This window comes from Porites lutea, chromosome 13 (genome assembly GCF_958299795.1).
Source record: "Porites lutea chromosome 13, jaPorLute2.1, whole genome shotgun sequence".
In the NCBI taxonomy this organism is placed as follows: domain Eukaryota; kingdom Metazoa; phylum Cnidaria; class Anthozoa; order Scleractinia; family Poritidae; genus Porites; species Porites lutea.
Window position 1 is genome coordinate 15452495 of NC_133213.1, and position 19241 is coordinate 15471735.

The 19241-nt window shown below is 39.1% G+C and overlaps 1 protein-coding gene across 2 annotated transcripts in view; it reads right to left on the reverse strand.

Annotated features, from left to right (window-relative positions):
* Positions 1–6579: 6579 nt before the first annotated feature.
* Positions 6580–19241, reverse strand: part of LOC140923004 (uncharacterized) — a 42209-nt gene continuing 29547 nt past the window's right edge. For both annotated transcript variants that reach the window (XM_073373056.1, XM_073373057.1), the window contains exons 2-6: positions 14390–14580; positions 11290–11537; positions 8617–8898; positions 7939–8022; positions 6580–7036 (exon numbers count right to left, since the gene is read on the reverse strand). In XM_073373056.1, the coding sequence (XP_073229157.1) occupies positions 6786–7036; positions 7939–8022; positions 8617–8898; positions 11290–11537; positions 14390–14580 (1056 nt within the window). In that variant the 3' untranslated portion in view covers positions 6580–6785. The remainder of the gene's footprint in view (positions 7037–7938; positions 8023–8616; positions 8899–11289; positions 11538–14389; positions 14581–19241) is intronic.

The window sequence follows — 19241 nt, forward strand, 5'->3', positions numbered from 1 at the left end:
TTCACTCCCCGTTCCTTGCAATAAATTTATCTAAAGTGAAAAAGGGCCGGAAATTGTTCAATGAGGCTTACCTTTGTGTCTAAAAGTGACACTTGGAAGAAATATTAAGCAGGCTGCTAAATAACATCAACAATGTGTAAGAAGCCTAGGAACTGTCAGTGAGTCGATTGTTATTAGGGACTCCAGGGTTTGCTCTGATTGTGGCGATTCAGGTGGAGTTGTTTCCACTTAACATTCTAGTACATTGTAGAACATTGCGTATTGTTCTAGAACTGGTTTTGTGGTTAAATTGATCGACGTTTTCAAGCTTCCGATGATAAAACTGCTGAGTTAGCACATAAGTCAGTGAAAAAAGGAGATTAGGATAAAACCACGACTCAATAATAGATCAGCCTGTCCAGCTAAGTAATTAAATTAACGTTCAAAGAAACTCATGAAGAAGGCTAAATACTTTGTTATGTTTGGAACATGTGGACCTCCCGTAGACGAACATTAACATAGTCTAAGGGACGAACCATTAGAAATAACCGGGGGGGGGGGGAATGTTTGGTGCATTGGTTCAGTTACGGCATTTATTTAATCGCCCGCTTCAACTGTTAAATTTTTTCATACCTTTCAGGTCCAGCAGGTGGAGGAAGTGTTGGCTGGGTGTACGGCCAGCTTTGTGTGAAATATTCCTACGCTGTGTCCATGCAAGATGGGAGTGGAAGGGGGGAGCGGTTTGTCTACGTTGGAAAAGGATTGCTTGAAGGAGTGAAGGCATTTGTTAAAGCCATACAAATGTAATTAAAGAATCGACCTGAGATGCATGATTTAAGTTGTACCATTAAATCTTTCAATCCCACGATTAAATTAAACCACTGAAACCAAAACCACTCTTCTACTGCTGAAAAGTTATAAAGCAAGGGTGGCGCAGTGGTGAGAGCACTCGCCTCCCGCTAATGTGGCCCGAGTTCGAATCCCTGGCGTCGAGAGCCATGTCGCCATATGTGGGTTGAGTTTGTTGTTGGTTCTATCCCTCGCTCCAAGAAGTTTTTCTCCAGGTGTTCTGATTTTCCCCTCTTCCCAAAAACCAACACTTTCAAATTCCAATTCGATCTGGAAAACGCGGTCACGTGTTAAAGGGTTCTTAAGAACTCCTAAGTGCTTTGTGTATAGGTAAACAAATGGATTTCCCGGAAACCGTTATTATAAATGGTGAACAACACGTTGTTTCAGTTAATGGCTTTTTCATACATGCACCCCAGCCAAAGTTATAGAGCATCAAACACGAAGGAGTGCCTCCTTAAATTCATCCAAAACTCAAAGTTAGAAATGTACTGAGGGTGATTATACAAAGCACTACAGGAACTGAGTACTGCTTGATTATCATTGTGTAGCTTTCTTCTAAATGGTGACTTAGGATTTCATCCACAAAGGCTAATTAAAAGGCGGTGTAGCCAACATATGTAAGAAACAGTACAACAGAAAAGAACTGCTCTAGCTGTAGCATCCATCTGAATGATCCACAGACTCAAAGTTGCCTTTAGTAACCAGGGGCCCCCAATGACTTTTTTCGGTAAAATATCTGTTCGAAGGAGCAAATGGTTAGTAAGGCTTAAAGTTTCTGGTCAGGATAACCATGCCCGAATTAGTATAGTCGGAGGTTGCGTTTCCCACGCCTAATTTTATTTCCAAGGAAAATCCGGTATTGTTATAAAGGTCCCCTGAAAACTTCGGTATAAAGACATAACGTCTCCTAGAACTTTATAATAAAAGCATAGCTACTTCATGCCCTTCCGACCGGGAAGTGAACCATCGGGTAGCTATGAGACGAGATGAAAAACCGCCCAAAATGTCGAAATGACCAAAGTTCCCCTAAGACGGTAAAATTCGGAACAAATAGGTAGTTGTTAGGGCTGCCTCAAAAACCGTATTTGGAAACATTCGGTCGTTGAATGCTGCTAATCTACTCTGGGAATAATTAAGTAACGTGTCAAGGAAGAAAAGAAAGAAATTATATCCTATACTAGAAATACGTGTATCGCAGAACCTCGCGAAGCTTGGGGGGAGGGGGGGGGAGCCCATAAGGGGTGGGAGGAGAGGAGAGAAATGGAGTAAATCATGTAACTGGGGAGGGCAGGTTTAATATTGGAAGCTGAGATGTACTTTATCTCCCGTGGATTGAATTTGTGCTCTGGTTTTAAAAAAATATCTTCTAAGATTTAAATGGGGTTGCTGTTGTTAGCGAATGCTGCATAGATCCCATCCCCCCATGTTCACCCCATTTGACCCTCCTACATGTTTAATTATGGTCAAAAGGAAATGGGGGTGATAGTGGATAACTGCCGGCTATTGCATTTGATTAATAAAAACTCACCCTTAAGTGCAATAATTACTTGTGAAATGTGACTGAGACGAGTCAAATGAACACTTTCCCTGTATTACATGCATCTATCGTGAATGTAAAGCTAAGTGCAGGATGGATTGATCTTTTGGGAAACCCTATATAAATATCTGCTTGTATATATCGTCTAATTTCTTGAAACAATCTTCTTCTGCCAATGGAACAAATGTTTTATTTCTGTGAATACGTCACCTCTGTCTCACTTCTTTAAAAAAGTGAAATTTTATGAGTGACCTGTTAAATTTTCCCTAACAGCGAAAGGACTTAACGTTCCTGGCATGGCAACCATGTCACACACTAATATTCTGAGGATATCAGAAATTGAGATGTTATTTTCGAATAATATAGGAACGAAAATATAGGGGGCCAGCAATAACACATTTTTGTCATGTTTGACTTTAAAGACATAGCTGTGTTTATGTATAAGGTTGCTATACATAAATATATTTTACTTGTGAAGGAAAGTGAATGAAAATTGTAAGCTTAAACGAAAAAAATTGTCCAGTAAGGATTTTGTTTACAAAATGTAACGCTTCCCTACATGTCACACATTAATGGTGTTCTAAACTGTTCATTGTAAAATAAAGCTTACTGCAAAACGGTGAAAAGGCTGATCGGCTTTCTTCAGCTGGAAAGATAATCCTTGTGTCGATTTTACAGATGGTGTAATTCTTGCTTCCTATCGTTGCAACGAAGAAGATAATTTTTAGTGTAAACTTGCCTCTCTTCGGTTTCGGTGCGAATTCTATTGACCGGATTTTGCTGAAACGTCGCCAGTCGGTGTTCCCTCTCTTCGTCGGCTTCGTTTGCAGTTGTTGCTGCCTCTTAGATATTCGTGGTCGCTGTATGGCCTGTCTCTAGTTAACAGTGCTTGCCTTCGCTGTGCCGTTGCTCGCGCTGAATTTAGTCGACGTTGTTGCTCTTGCGGAGTTTTGTTTGTAAATCTTTCCCACCGAGGATTTCCAGCCACTTGTTAAATCCACCGTTGTTGAGTTTACTGTTCTCTTTTATTTGCCTGAGATGCTGGGTGGTAATTCACCGACCGTAAGCATTGTTATAATTCACAGATGAAAAAATAAAACCCAGAGCTTTGTCGTCGATGGCAATCGGTTGCCTGGAAACCCATAATGCGCTTTGACGTCACTACTCTGGACGACGTCAAGGCGGACACCAACCAAACTCGATGGCCTTGCGATCCTCGTATGATACATGCGCGCTTCGCGCGCGACGAGATTATAAACCTCGCGGCTCGGCGCTTTGCGCCTCGCTTCGCGCCTCGCTTCGAGAGGAATTATGCATTATTGAATAAAAATAAAAAAAGGACGTTATGCAGTTCCTTATATATCAACGTTTCTGCGCCTTTTTTTTTTATGGCGAATAACTATAAATAGCCGGTAATGAATATTTGGGCAAACTAAAATAGCTGTGCATGGGACACTTTTCGCCATAAAAATGAATGCCTTTCGTCTACACGCAAGAAATGTAGTAAAGGTCGAAATTTCATTTTATAGTAACTTAAGGCTCCGCCATAATACGTACACCAAAGGGACCATGGAAAGAGTCTGTATTATATTACACAGAGTATAGTCCTTGAGTTAAAAATTCGTCTTTTATTAGAACAAAATACTGAAGAAATCAAAACAGGACATTATTTCAATTTGTCTCTAACTTACACAAAGCCGTTATTCCGTGGACTAACACTCAAAAGTTATACATTTATCAAAACAGTACCCTAAATTCAACAAAATTACAACAACAAGTCTATTCAGCATTACTATTTCTATACGTGGTGTTACCGATTGAAATACGATAACAAGCAAAGAGAGTTAAGGAAATACCAATATGCAGGGGCGGATCCAGGATTTTTTTTAGGAGGGGGTGCACTCGTCTCTTGCTCTACTTCAACACCAATAAACCACATAGTTTTTTTTTTTTTTTGCAGAATACCAGTTGTATTAGAAAACCGCAGGTCATCTCAGGGGGGGGGGGGGGGGGTGCGCATCCCCTGCACCCTCCCCCTAGATCCGCCCCTGATATGAATGATATGATTTATTTAATTTTCATATTGCTTCTTTCGTCTTTCAAATGCTTAGTTAAAAAAACTGACTAAAGTAGCAGTCAGCCTGAATTCAGGGTCCGGAAGGGTTTTTTTTTCCTCGATCCAGGATTTGACCAAAATAAAGTGCGGGATTCGGGAAACGTTAACGGGATATTGGGTTTCAAATGTTATGGGAGGCAGGATTCGCGAAAATTTGAGCACGAATGCGGGATTCATGGCGAAAAACACGATTTGGCGGACCTTTCTTTCCATGGGCCTGTTTCAAAGTCCCGATAACGTTTCCGCCCCGTAAAACAATTTCGTCTTAGTCGTGTTTGCATTAAAGATCAAGGTTCCAATAATTTTGAAAATGATCTAATAAAAATATCAGTTCACGAAGCAAACTTGACTGGTTTGTGAGCTAGGAGCTGCTCTATTATTCAACAGGTTTTGACTTCAAAAATTTGCCTTCGGGCCTGAAAATTTTCTGAGACTTTCGAGAAACGGGCCCCAGACCCTATAAATTACGAATAACTAATTTGCTGTCTATTCAAAACAGAAAGTGACGTCTACTCAGTAGCACCGTGAGCATCGACATAAAACGGCTTTCGACTATGTTATAACAAGCTTTTTTAGGTATCTGCTGTGATATACAAAAGGATGACTTTCTATGTTATATACTACTCTCATACGTACTACATTATTCAAGTGCACTTTACCCCAGAGTCCAACAAGCCTGGTTTCTTGGCCAAAATTCGTAAATAAATGGGAATGGCTCAACGTTAGATAACCTTCACTCCCATGAGATATATATTAAATATTGATATTTTTTTAACTCACCCTGCCTAGCTTGTTGGACCGAAACGTTGCTGACCATGGGTCATCGTTGGGATTCCGAATCGTCCCTATATTGATCTCTCATTTGTATTTCTTTTGATATTCAGAGGAGAGTATAAAACTGATATCCTATTCGTTTTGTGATGTCACGCTGGTCACCCGCGACTTTCAATCAAAAGAGACCACTGGAGACCAGTCAGGTCGAGATGTAAATATTTGACGAGTGAAGTCATAAATAAGATTAAAAAATGCAAAGTCTTCCTCCTTTATATACGTTGAACAGAAAACTTGATATACGACACACCCCTCTTCTAACTTAGGCTGGATATTTCCCTTACCCCACCCCTTTGTAGCTAAGCTTGCTAGGGCTCACACACACAGCTTTCAAAGTGAAATATATGCATGACACCCTGATGAATAGAAAATGGCCTTATACCCATCTGATTATATTCCTACTTATGGGGTAGTTTAGAAGCCGCCATTTTGGAGCCATCATCGTCTTCCTTTGTCGCGGGCCTGTCTAAACTCATTACTAAAATTCTGCGCAACTAAAGAACCACATAATTGTTTTTATACACCAATATGGCAGCCGTTTTAGTGTATTAGCATTTCAATATGGAGGACGTGACGTCATGAGAAAAGGATCTATAAATGAAACTGTAAACTACAGATATTTGGCTCAGACTAAGTTTGGCTAAGACCAAATTGAAATTTCTAAAACTGGAGTAATTTTCACTCAAGTACAGACAGAAATTTTGTTATTTCTTTGATTTTGCACTGGCTTAAAGGAGCTGTGTCACGAAATTCAGCCAAATTAGGAAATTACAAAAAGCCCATTAAACTAAGAGAAACATAAAAATAACCGCTTAAAATTAAAGGAAGGTTAAAAAAAACATAACAGAAACAACAAACGCCACAGATGGGTAAAACTGAAGAAGACTGAAACGGATTGAAATTAGGGTTTTTGAAAACTGTTCAGCCTAACAGTTTTTTCGAAGTTGATCCATGCTGCTTGCAGCTTCAAAGATAATGCTCAGGAGACAATTATTTGTTTGTCTCGGATCTCTGGTTTTGTCATTTACATGTAATTTCTTTGCTTACTTAAAGTTCCATAGCGATCGAGGGCGAGTAATTGGCAAAATTAAACAAAATGAACTGGACTGCCGTTACACAGCCCCTTTAGTTGTGATTGACTGAAAAAGCACGTGTTTCTTTTCTTAACCAATCAGGAGCTAGTAAAACAAAATCAATCGTTGCGAACGTAATACATTCACTTTGGGGTTTGATTGGCTCATTTGATTGGCCAGAGGATGAATAAGGGTTTCGAATTAACGACTCTGTCAAAAACAACGCTGTTGTCCTTATTCGCTGGCATGTTTTGTTGCCTCAATGTAAATCAAAAGTCTTTGTGCATGACGGCGCATGTCCATATGTCCGAATTTTAAGGAAAACTCACTTGAGCATCGTCACACGATTTACATCGCGGCAACAAAGCAAGTAAAGATCCCCTTTATCTAATTTATACTACACCTGGTCCTCTGCATTTTCGTCCCTGCGTTGGCCATGGTTTGTTTGGCTGAATTTCTCCTCCAGTTTTCTGGCAAAGAGAGTCAGCCCCACCTGCTTTGAAGCGTCGACTAACTTTAAAATGGTGCAATTTTCCTTTTCACCAAAAGCGGTTAGAAATTTCTCTGCAGGGTTGTCAAATCGACTCCATTGTCGACTTTCTTGTAAAAATCCCAGTTTTTCTGAAACTAATTGGTAGTGGTAATAACCTAAATTGACAAAGAACAAAAATGTAATTGGTATAACTCATCAACTCATCAAATTTCCATAGACCCATTTATTTACTTCCAAAAATACTGTGAAAAAAAGCGTGAGATGAACGCTACTCAATTATAATACTATTCACAATGGTTCTTACTTTTAAGCATGTGAATGAAATTTAAAAAATAAATTAATCGTAAAGTTAAAATGAAAGCACTTCTTTCCTGTGGTACTGTACACTAGAGCTTTGGGTATCGATGAAATCCCATAGTGTGACCATTCAAAAGAAGGCTACTGAGCAGTACTTTCTTGTGAGTACTGTTTATTATGCTGTACCATGTGGTTCTAACATTTGATTCTTTGGATGAAATCCTGATATGTGACTATTCAAACGAAACTTGACGACAGCTGTCCTTCCTCATCGATTAATTTTTTTTCCTGGGAAGCCTCTGGAAGTAAAGAGGCAGAAACTCTTTAAGTTGTTTTTAAAATTGTCAGTAGAAAACACAAATGGTTGACCTAGGAAGCGTAGTCTCCAGATAATGGCAGGAGAACACGAGAAAAACAAAGTGGCTGTAAAATCGCTTGACCGTTGAGATCTTAGCGGAGGCACCAAGAACACAGAACATAGCCGGTTTCCTATAAATTAGTTGTTCCAAGCCTCTGTTTCAAAGTGAGGCTAAGTGCGAAGCTATACATGAAAATGATTTTTATATTCTCGTGCAAATAAAACTCATTTTCGCAACAGAGGTTTTGCTCTTAGCCTCGTTTTATAAGTAAGGGTTTTTGGAACTTGGAAATGGCCTATTCTTTAGCTCCGAAAAATTTCGTTCAAGCTTTCCATGAATGGTTTCAATTCGCCTGTTATTCCCATAAAACAAATTAAAGACTAAGTAAACTTGCAATTTACCATCTGAGGTTTTTTCATTAAGCCAACTTGAGATTTTCCGCCTGTCCTCAACAACTAGGTCTCGGACCAACGTATCTAAGCCACCTGGAGAAAAAAAGAAACTAGCCCACCTGAATACATATATATTAATGCATACATATACTTATAATAGGGATGAAAGATATTGAGTTAATACGAAATGTTTTTGACAATTTGATAAGAGTTTCAAGTGAGAAATGAACTCAAACCCAGAGGAATTTTCCTAGCCTGCGTAGCCGGTGGGATCGTTAGTAGGAGCAAGAAGCCGTGCGAAGAATGGGGAGGAGACGCTTTGAATTTTCTCGCGCCTTCGGCACTCGCTTCCTTCATACATTAGCGCCGGCTTTGCCCCCAAAACTCTCACAGGCGCAAAAAACAATAGCTACGCAGGCTGGGAAATTTTCCTGCGGGCTAGCCCAGTAAAAAAAACGTTGCTCTGACTGATAAATCTTAACTCAAGGGGAGTGATTGACTAGTGATAGTTTCATGGATAGGGAGGTTGGAATCTTGGACTTGGCCAGTCACCAGAGCATTAGTACAAGCATAACTGATTCGTTTGTCAGGAAGTTTAATTAAAGACTTATGGTCGTTACCCCTTGCATTTTACACAACATTGCAGGAATACGAATAAAGCTCTCTCTACTTCTGTTAGTAACTTACGTGATCTACGTGACATCAGAGGACAGGTTTGTTCAACCTTTCTGGCGTCCTTTTTCTCACGCTTCCGACTCTTTCTTCTTTTGCAACAGAATACAGCAATTCCTATTATTGGGAAGGCAAAAAGGAGGAACAACAAAAACAATAACTTGTTTTCCCCTGTTGCTTTCTCGGGTACATCATTCTTTACGTTCTCTTGCGCGGGAAGTTCTGTGACCGTGACTGCCTTTGAGGAAGGGCCGCTACTTGAACTATTTGTAGTCTGATCTTGGACAGGAGTAGACGCTGTAAAGATAGATCGGTGGACATGGTCAGTGAACCTGTCCTCTCCTGGCTCCTTTAAAACAAAACTTATCGCGTTTACTTGATAGTAATTATCAATATACTTACTTAAAACTGACAATTTTTTTAAGCAAAGTTTTCGAAACGGATTTAACTATGAATTAAAGTTAACGTTAAAAAAAGAACGATGGTCATTTTCAAGTTCAGGAGAAGAAGTGAAAATTAGCATACGCTTATATACAATTGTGAATGGGCTAATGAGATACTGAGTAGAGCGCTTTTTAGTCCCATCAGTTTTTAGTCGGTATCTCATTAGTCCATTCACAATTGTATATATGCACTTTCTATTTTTTACTTCTTATAAATCCTGAAGTTGAAAATGGCTTCCCTGATAGTAGTGGCCTCTTTGCCCCATACCAGGGAAAAGAGGCCACTGATAGCAGGGAAGAAAATGACCATCAGATGGTCGAAACTTCTTTCTTTTTTAACGTTACTTTTATGATTAATTGTTTAACTATAAAATGTTCTTAGGCCCCTCTTATGTAAAGAAAAATTGTCGCGGGAAAAAGGGTCACCCTCCCAGCCGAGTCAACCTTAACGAGGGGTTATACGTATTTTGAGAAGAAAGCTGACTGCTTTGTCCGACCCAACAGTGCTTGCCTATGCTCTGGTTAAGGACTTTAAGATCCAACAACTCGGACAACAACGAGAACGGCAAAAAACACTTGTTTTAATAAGCAAACTGAACAACTTCGTACGTGCATCACCCGTTTTTGTACATTTTGCGTTTTAAGGTGATGTTACACGGGACGATTCGCAACGACGATTTTTAGCTAAACACAGGGTTGCAACATTGTTTCCAACGGTTACTGTATGGTTCCAACATTGCAACGCTGTGTTACGCTGAAATTCGTCGTTTGGAATCGTCCGGTGTAAAATCACCTTCATGGAGGACGTAAACAAGCAACGACGAAATTTTATTTCCCATCTGAGCTTGGCTATGGTCCCTTGAAATTCAGCTTCAGGAGGGTTTGCCTACATTTGACAAAGTAAGTAGGTAGGAATAAGCGTTATAAAAACTGAAGGAACGCAAATTCACTTTTTAAGCGACGCCCTAGTTGCCGTCGCGTCGTTGGATCTCAAAGTTCCTATTGTCTAAAACAGCTCCCGCGCATGCTCTGATTGTCTCACCTTCACCGTGTTGACCCGCCTGGGCGAGCCAAAGTGTTTATATGGAGAAAAGTTTGCCCAGGTAGGAGAGTGACCCTACCATCACAAAGGGGTGACCCGGCTGGGCGGGTCACCCTTCTAGCCGAGCCAACTTTTGTCTCTCATGCAAACGGTTCGTCACCTTTTGTAAGAAAATGTTTTAAAAGTTGGGTTGCCCAGGGTAGCTCATGTATGCGGGTGATCCTTCTACCCCGGACAACTTTTCTTACTGTCAGTAATATTACCTTTGTGGAAAAATCAATCAATAAATCAATAAATAAATAAACTAAATAAAGAAAGTTGATTGTAGAAAAACTCAAACGAAAAGACAAAGCAAAAAAAACAACAACAACAACAACACACAAACAAACTAAAAAAAAATCATTTGCTCAATTCATCTGAGTGCGACATCGGTTTTATATTGTAAACTATTCCCCATCAATTTTAAAATTTGACATTATGGTATAGATGCACGACCTTTGACAGTGCTCTTTTCCCTGGCTTCTCTTTTTTCTTGATACCAGGACAAAGTTTTAAGATGGATATCGGACCTCTTACATGTCTTAAGACTACAGTTGCGCTGCGTAGGCTTGTCTTAAAGACGATCAGAATGAAGTAGTGTATCAATTCCCTGCGTTAAATTTAACTTTACAGTAGCTGTTTATGAAAATCGGGGTTAGTAACATCTTACTGTACAAAAAAAAAAAAAAAAAATGATACTTGAGTCAATTCAGAGATATTTGAAATAAACTTGAATTGAAAGGAAAATCATTTTCCGTCCCATTTGCACAGATGAAACCAGCCGGAAAATAAAATCATAAAATCCCATAAAGCTGTTCACCGACACACACACTACTTCAGTAAAAGAAAAATAAAAAAACAACAACATCAACAACAACCACAAAAACAACAAATAAACATATTAACACAGTTTTCTTGACTATGCCTGAGGCTCCCTGATATGTCCTTAAGTCATTTCCTATTTTTCCTCTATCCAAATAGAGAAATTTTAAGAGTTATTCTTAACAAATAGATCGAACCAAAAATAGGTAGTAATTTGTCATAATTGAGATCTATGGGAAATAAATAAACAAGTTAATTAATATAAGGAAGTAAAGAATAATAAAGGAAATAAGGTCCGAGGTGGCACCTTGAGAGCGCTAGGTCCATTTTTAACATACTTACTTTTTCCCACCATTGTAGGTGGATTCCATGGTGTGCAGATACGGTCATGAGCGGTTTCGCATTTTCTCGTCTCTAAATAAAAAACACCACATGGCTGTGAACAAGGAACACAACCTCCATGCTCTACGTAGCCTGAATGGAAGTAATGCTCCTCAGCACAGCCCTTGCATATAGTCGGGGAGGTTGTTGTGCAGTTGCGAATTATCTTGAAGTTTCCTTCCGGACATTCCGAGATTTCATTTACACAGCTGTCAAGAGAGAGAGAGAGAGATGCTTTTTTTAATGAGGTTTGTTTTATTGGCCAGTTTGTGGCTGAGCCAGAGACTGGGCCATTGTTGTGTCGAACGGTACTATGGGACTGTTTTAAGGACACTAACACTTCCTTTTTTGGCTCAGCGTGTCATTTTCGTAAATCTAAAACAGCCCAAAAGTGCCAAACGACACAACACCGATCAATTAAATAACCCAACCTTAAAATGTCTAACTGTCTAAAAAACCCAGGAGAGCATAATTTTACAAATCAATACTCTTTCGAGATATATATTTTGCAAATTTTTGTTTTTCGACAAAGAACTGCAAACCAATTATCATCTTTTTTCGCCTATATGCTTTCATCTTTCCTGTAAATTGGTTCTGTTTGTGAAACTTGTCTGTTAAACATGATAAGAGAAGAAACTTTTTCTAACTTTGACTTTATTTTGTTTGTGTTGTGCTCACCCACATCGGCGTTACCATTTAGTCTAAAGTGTAGAATGAAGACCCTTTTTAAGCTTTTTTAGCCCGTAAACAAGGAAAACTTTCAAATATTATAAACACCTCGATACAACACCCATCTATTAATTAAATTAATAAATTAAATATTAAATTAATTAATTAACCCATCTTTCTCTAAGGCCAATGTTCACCCTTCATTTTTGTGCGCAGCATTGATTTTGAGACAGCGTTCAATTACGAACCTACCAGTGCGCAAAACAATAGTAAGACCTTTTTAGCTTGTATGTATTGTTTTCCCAACGTAGGTCATGTGATAATAATCTAGAGGACTATTTCATTCAAATTCATTTTATATTCCCATGCATATGTACTCGTAATTTGTGAAAAGTCAAAGGGGGAGTTCCCCGGGGGGGGCACTGCCATATATGGGCTATATAGGTATGTGCCGCTGTGAAGGGTATGGTTTTCAAGCAGTTTACTCTAGGATAGGGTATATAAATCAGAGCGTTTGGGTCTAGAATAGGGTATCATTTTTCAGGAAACTGATCAGTTGGTTGAAGATTTTATCTGGAGTAGGGAAACGGGGAATTGCCACTCAAACATATAAAAAAATAGCCTGAATTTCATCCGATTACTTCGAGTCGTTATTACTCCCTCAGTAACGTCTGAATCGACGGGCCGTTAATGCCGTCCAGTGACGTCACTACTCCTTGACCTTTGCTTTAATTCATGCAAAAAGCAAAACACAATTTTCAAGTGGCAAACCGAGAAATATCGTTTGGAAATGTCTCCATGATACAGAACTGCTTTATTTTTTTCGATTGTAGTTCATGTTTAACGTTCAAACTATCAACTGCATGCGGTACAACTCTGAACCGGTTGTACTAAATTCTATAATCAAACTCGGTCGCAATCACGCCATGAAACAGATGAAATAAACACACACACGGAACACTTAGTTCAAAAACACAATGATTTGCTTTAATTGAAAAGAAGCTATTTGGTCCTCAACGAAGAAAAAAACAAGGAGACAAGAAAGAAAAGCTAACAGAATCATCACACTTGACGGTAAAAATCACAAGAAGATCGATTTATAACATTGATCTCAGAAAACTTCGCGTAAACAAAATCACCGGCCGCCGAAACCACAAAGCCGCTCTGAATGAAAACTCACCTACCGACCCTCCGCGATGATTCTTCATTCGCAGTTCAATTTAGCATTTCACTTTCAAAGACAAGGGCAATTTTGCTGTTTAAGATAAAGATTAAGCTTATAGAAATGTTTGAACTAAACGAAAGAATGCCAGGGATGCGATCCGCTGAATATCAAATGACAATCCCGCTAAAATTTTTCATAATTATACATAATTATGCGAATGTTTAGACAATCAACCAATCAAAATCACTACCCGGTTTTCGGGTAGTGAGTGACGTCACTGGACGGCATTAACGGCTGGTCAATTCAGACGTTGTTGAGAGGAGAAAACGACTCGAAGCAATCGGATGAATTTCAGGCTAATAAAAAAATCAAATTGGCAATTTGAAATTTACGCAACTCAGTTTGTTTTGGCTAGACTATGCTAGTGACCTCAGTAGTTTCTGGAAAACAGCTACTCTAGGATAGGGGGGATTTGGGGAGTTTACTCTAGTATAGGATAGCAAAATTCACCTGAACTAGCTCTGGTATAGGTTAAGGGTTCCAGGGTACCAGCGGTACATCCCCACCCAGAAATTCCTAAAGTACCCCCCCCGGGGGGAGTTCCCCTGAGGCCTTTAAAACATAAAAGCTAAAGACGTCTATTAATTTTATTAACTCTTATTTATGCTCTTCCTATAACTTCCTTAGAGGGTTTAAAGGCCGATATAACTGCTTTGCCTGAGCTCTGTTTGCTGGGCTGGATAGAAAAGCAGATAACAAACCAAGATTGAACGTAAAGACTATGGGTAAAAACCCAAAGCCAGATTATTAAGGAAATAAGTTCAATCAAAATGACAATTTCCCAAAACATAAAATTGTTAAGAATGTTACAAATCTGTTGAAACTTTGGCCCAGTAAAGGTGAGGGCCACAACAAACGCAAACAACATGGCAACTGGGCAGGGTGGGGAGGGGAAAAGCTTCAGCTTACTTGTCCACGAGTTTGAGGCAAGTGTGCTTGATCCACTCGGAATCGCGCGTACGTGTGGTACGTGTGGGATACCGCTGGCCACTTGCCACGTGAATGCTGCTATTACATAACAAGGAAAATAGTTCTGCCTTTTCACAATAATGATACAACAATATTAAGAAGGAAGTGATAGGGAGCATAAAAATCCTATTTGCTAGCAAATATTTCATTTGTCGAAAATAAACTACAAGCACAGCTACTGCGTGTAATTCAACTTACTCCATACACGGTTCCATACTCGTGTTGTTTGACCAATCATATCCAGGCCAACACTCTTGACACTCTGTGTCTTGCTTTTCGCTACATTTTGTTTTCACTCCGTACCCTGGCCCGCACTTGGTGCAAGAGGTACATGACGTACCATTCCAATACTGATCGGCGGACGGACAGCTAGTTGACGCTGTAGCCAACTGGAAGAGAATGCGAAATTAGACAAAGTAAGATTTGATTTAACAGTGTTGTTAGTTTGAAGTATGGATTCATCAAAAGAAGCATACAAGGCTACAAAGGGCTTTATCTGAAGGAAAGGCCTATCCTGTTGCATGGCCTGGCAATATATTCATGTTATCAAAAAGTTAACCATTTTGTTTGCGTCTGAAAGGAAATTATCGGACATTAAAAATAACTTATCATAATATATTTTAGGTGCTAAAAAGCTCTCTCCAAAACAATTTGTTTAACTGAGTGGGCATTCAAATAGCTAATATCAGCTTCCGCCGCGATAAACTACTCAAATAAAATTATTTGAAGACCAATAATCACGTGAAATTGTGATTACTCCATAATAAAAGGAGTGGGTTTTTATTATTTTATTTTGGCGTTCAGTGTAGTAGAACATTTATTTTGTTTGCCCCAGGTGGCCGATAAATCTTGATTTTGACACTCAGTCGTTACGGTTCGTGCCGAGCCATATTAAATCCGACGAACGACTTTTATGAAAGTCTTTCTTTTGAGCTTTTAGAGCCGACTTATTCTTTGATACCCTGGTTCAGATAGGGTCAAGTTGACGGTATCGTTATTTTCCGCCTAAAGGAGTGCAATTTTTTCAGCAAAAATATCCTGCCTCTCGAGTCAATTGCGTTTTATTATATCAAAATATTAATTTAGAGAGTCACAAACTTCGAATTAAATTATTTAAAAATTTACCAGGCTTCCGCGTTCTTTGATTTTCACTCCCCGTATTGAACGCGTGCCGTAATAGCATGCTTCTTATAAAGGTATTTACCAAGTTTATAGGTAATACTTCAAAAAACAACCGTCGATTACTTCATCGATTATTGACGCTTTATAGGAAAATATTACCATTCAGGTAATTAGAGAGCAAATATTTTTCTTATTTTATCTTTTTCCAAGGAAGCAACGATAGGAAGTCGTGACTAAATTGAGGTCTCGTCTCTGATCTCTATAATTTCCAAGTGTTGCGTGAGGTCGCGATCGCCGGATGGGGCCCTAAAAAGCCTAAAACCACGTAATAACATGTTTCAATCTCGCGAAGTTAGTCCAAAAATTTTTGGAGATACGTTCGCGATTAAAACATATTATCACGTGTTTAAGACTTTAAAATTTACTGACTTGTAACTTCTGTGAAAGCAATTCCTCTAAGCTCGAAGTTTGCCCATTCCTTGCATAAATTGATCGATACTGTGAGTGCGTGTGTAACACTTACCTCAAAGCCCAACATTGCTGATTGGACGAGTAGACACACGGTTAACAGCGACATTTTTCGAAGTGTCTTAAAATGACAGACGGAAGCTATCCGCAGTTTCTATCGACTGGCAGGTGACCGAGTGTGACGGACAGTTTTTAGGCTCTCGCTGGTAGAGCCTGCGCAAAAAGGCTAACTTCTTAAAAGTTCTGCATTGTTCTATAATTGAATTAGCGGTGACATGACTTGACGTTTTCAAGTGCTCCAGTTCTTGTTTTGCTGACTTAGCATATCTTTTTTTAGCTCTTATTACCAGTGGAAAAAAAAAAATTCCGAGCAGAACTGAAGCCATGGAATAACAACGGATCTTCTCACGATAGAAACTTGCAGAAAATAGCTCAGAAATAGTTTTAGTTGTTTTTGCAAACGCATCTAGGAGCCCCTAATCTAATATCACTGACAGTATGCCACCCTTCGCGATGACGTGTGAGTTGTTTAACCTGCTGCCTAGCCGGAACTCATGACCACTCTCTGATTATTCGTGCGCCACCGTCAAAGAGCCGTAATTGATGGCAGTTGTTAAGATAAAACACTACTCGCTTTTCTCTTCTCTTTTGCACCCAATGAAATAAAGAAGATAGAAAAAAAAAAAGGAAGATAAAGAGCAACATTGCGGCTTACAGACAAAAGCGGACTCGAGACCCGCATTTTTATGTCCGTAACAGAAGATGTAGATCGGGGTAAGCTCTTCAAACCTTTTGTACAGATGAAAAGAAAAAGAAACAAACACAAACACTACAAAATATAAATAAGCAGCTGTTGTTAAGAAATGGGAAAGTGGACCTTGAAATTCCCCCCCCCCCCCCCATAATTGCATACTATGTTGAGTGACATGTCATTTTAAGAGACTTTCTTTTTTACAAAGTGATTGGAAAGCCCCCAGTTTAGCCGCACAACATATAGATTTCTTTTTGTGAAACTGCCAAAACTAATTCTACTTTCCGTATCAATGGCAGGATATTTCTTAATACAATGAAAGGTTGAAACTAATTTCAAATATTTATGAAAAAAGGCTTAATGATAATCCGTACAAACGCGCACGGTATTTGAATAAAATGCCATCTTCGGAGGTAATCCCTAAATCGGAACATTGTGTTTGATTTTTTCCTTGTACTTCTTCAACCGGCTCGACATATCAAGAGAAGAAGACCCTATGAAAATAAAAACGTAGAGTGAGCCTGCTTGCAGGCTACAAATTAAAAATTCCGCAGTATCTTTCTAGTTTCCCGCTCAGTGGAAAATAACAGGTGCTCAAATTGTGTCCATTCGAGACAACAGGCTGCGACTAAAACGATTCCCTGCGTGCAGACGTCTCCAATTTCCTTTGTTGCACGCGGCGTGCAACAAAGGAAATTGGAGACATCTGCACGAAGGCAACTATAAAAAAAAAAAAAAACGATAGAATATCAACCAACTTTTCTCGTCAGTCTAGCGATAGCAAAAGCGGAACCAAGGTACAGGTACTGCACTTTTATCTGCTTCTTTAATACTACCGCTCAAAGGGACTCAGAGGAAGTGACGACTGATATCCCCTCTCCCTTTTCTATCCTTTTCGCTCCCCGCCCGCTTTCTCACATCACGAAGGCTACCTTTTCCTGTAGTTTTTTTTTTAAATTAGGTTTTTTGGGGGTCTACTTTTTCCCATCGTCTGTGTGAAGTAGATTTTTGCGGGCCTAAGAAAATTAGAACGCTTCTCTATTTAAAAATTTGTTCCTGAAATGGACCATTCATTGCGCTTGTCTATCAAATGAAGTGAGAGTCACAAAAGGAAATATCATATCGTTTCTTATTTGTTGTTTGCTGTGAATATATCCGTCTCTGGAAAAGCAAACTATACGGCCTGCGCTAAATGTTGATTCAATATCGGGATTTTCCGCGTTGTTTAGCCTGTACAGACACCCCCCTCTCCACAGAAACAATCGGGAAGAGGGACTCTCTTCCCAATTTTTTCTGAGGGGAGGGGGGGCGTCTTTACACCGACGGCTATTTCACGTTTAACAGTAGCCGATTACTGTTTAATGGGGACGTAACCGCAGAAGACTACAAATTTCTTTTTTTCTGAACTTCGATACAAACATTAACTAAAGAATTCAACTCCGGGAAAATCCGCCAATTTTTTTTTTCTATTTGACAAGTGGAATTATCGCGATAAAAAAAAAAAAAAAAAAAAAAAAAAAAGGATAATTTTATACTGGTAATTGAAACGTTTAATACCGCTTTAAACGCACATTTAAAACTGCTTTCTACGTTCAGTGACCTGCTAGCTATGTTATCTGTCAAGTCACCAAGAGATTAAAGCTTAACATTTCAAAACATGTCTCAAAGTCACACAAAGGTTATTATTTATCGGCTTCACTGATCCTTTTGATGTTGCCGGGTTATATCTAAGGCCAATTTTGGCGAATCATGTCTGTATATCTGTACCCTGGCTCCAAAGGTCCGTTCACAAAATACCTATTATGAAATAAACCGTGCTTACGGTTTAATAAGGTTTTTTCTCTTCGTTGACGCGGCTTCGCCTCTGGAACCCAGGGTACAGTATATCCGACGCGGTTTTGAACAATGGCACTTCATTGCTGATTGTCGTGGAATTATTAGAACCAACTGGAGTTAAGATCTATTCACTGCAAAAAAATATATATACGTGTGACAGTTTGCAGTTTAATTTATAATTATGATGTGGAAAAACTAACCCGACCTTAATTCGGTGTGGTGTTGATGTTTTGTGCTGCCGACTTTACAAGCAGACCATGCTAATGTAGGCATTTATAAAAGATCATAATAAACAATGAATAAACTACATTTTGTTCTATTGAGACAAGTGACTTTTAACATTCTCTTTGTATGAAGTAAAAGAAAAGATCAAAAAAGAGAAAAAAGCCTGCACAAAGTTCAGCGCCGAAAAGGTGGAATTTATGTAAATCAGTTACATTTTTTCCCCTAGAAACACAATTCTTGCTTTACGATCACACATTATTTTGAGCCAGATCATGATCTTTCTAGATGTTTCGATGTTGCTTTAATACAAAAGGGCTGAGTTGCACGGTTTCCGCTTTGGATAATTCGTTGTTGATAGTATAGGTGTTAAAAGTTAGCGTCAGTAGGGGCAAGGTTAATTATCCGTAGATCTCCGTCAACCACCCTTGATTAAAGCTCGATGATAGTGCTTTTAACTCTTTAAATCAGTCAGATAAAAGTGACGGGTTAGTAAAAAGACGATCTTAATTAACAGACTTGAAAATTGTTTATGTTAATAATCCTAATGTTCTTGTTTCGCAGCACGGTTTGAGCAGATAATAACCCCATTTGTGTGCGTCTGAAAAGAAAAGAGTGCGCGGTCAAAACAACCTTTTATATGAGTAGCGG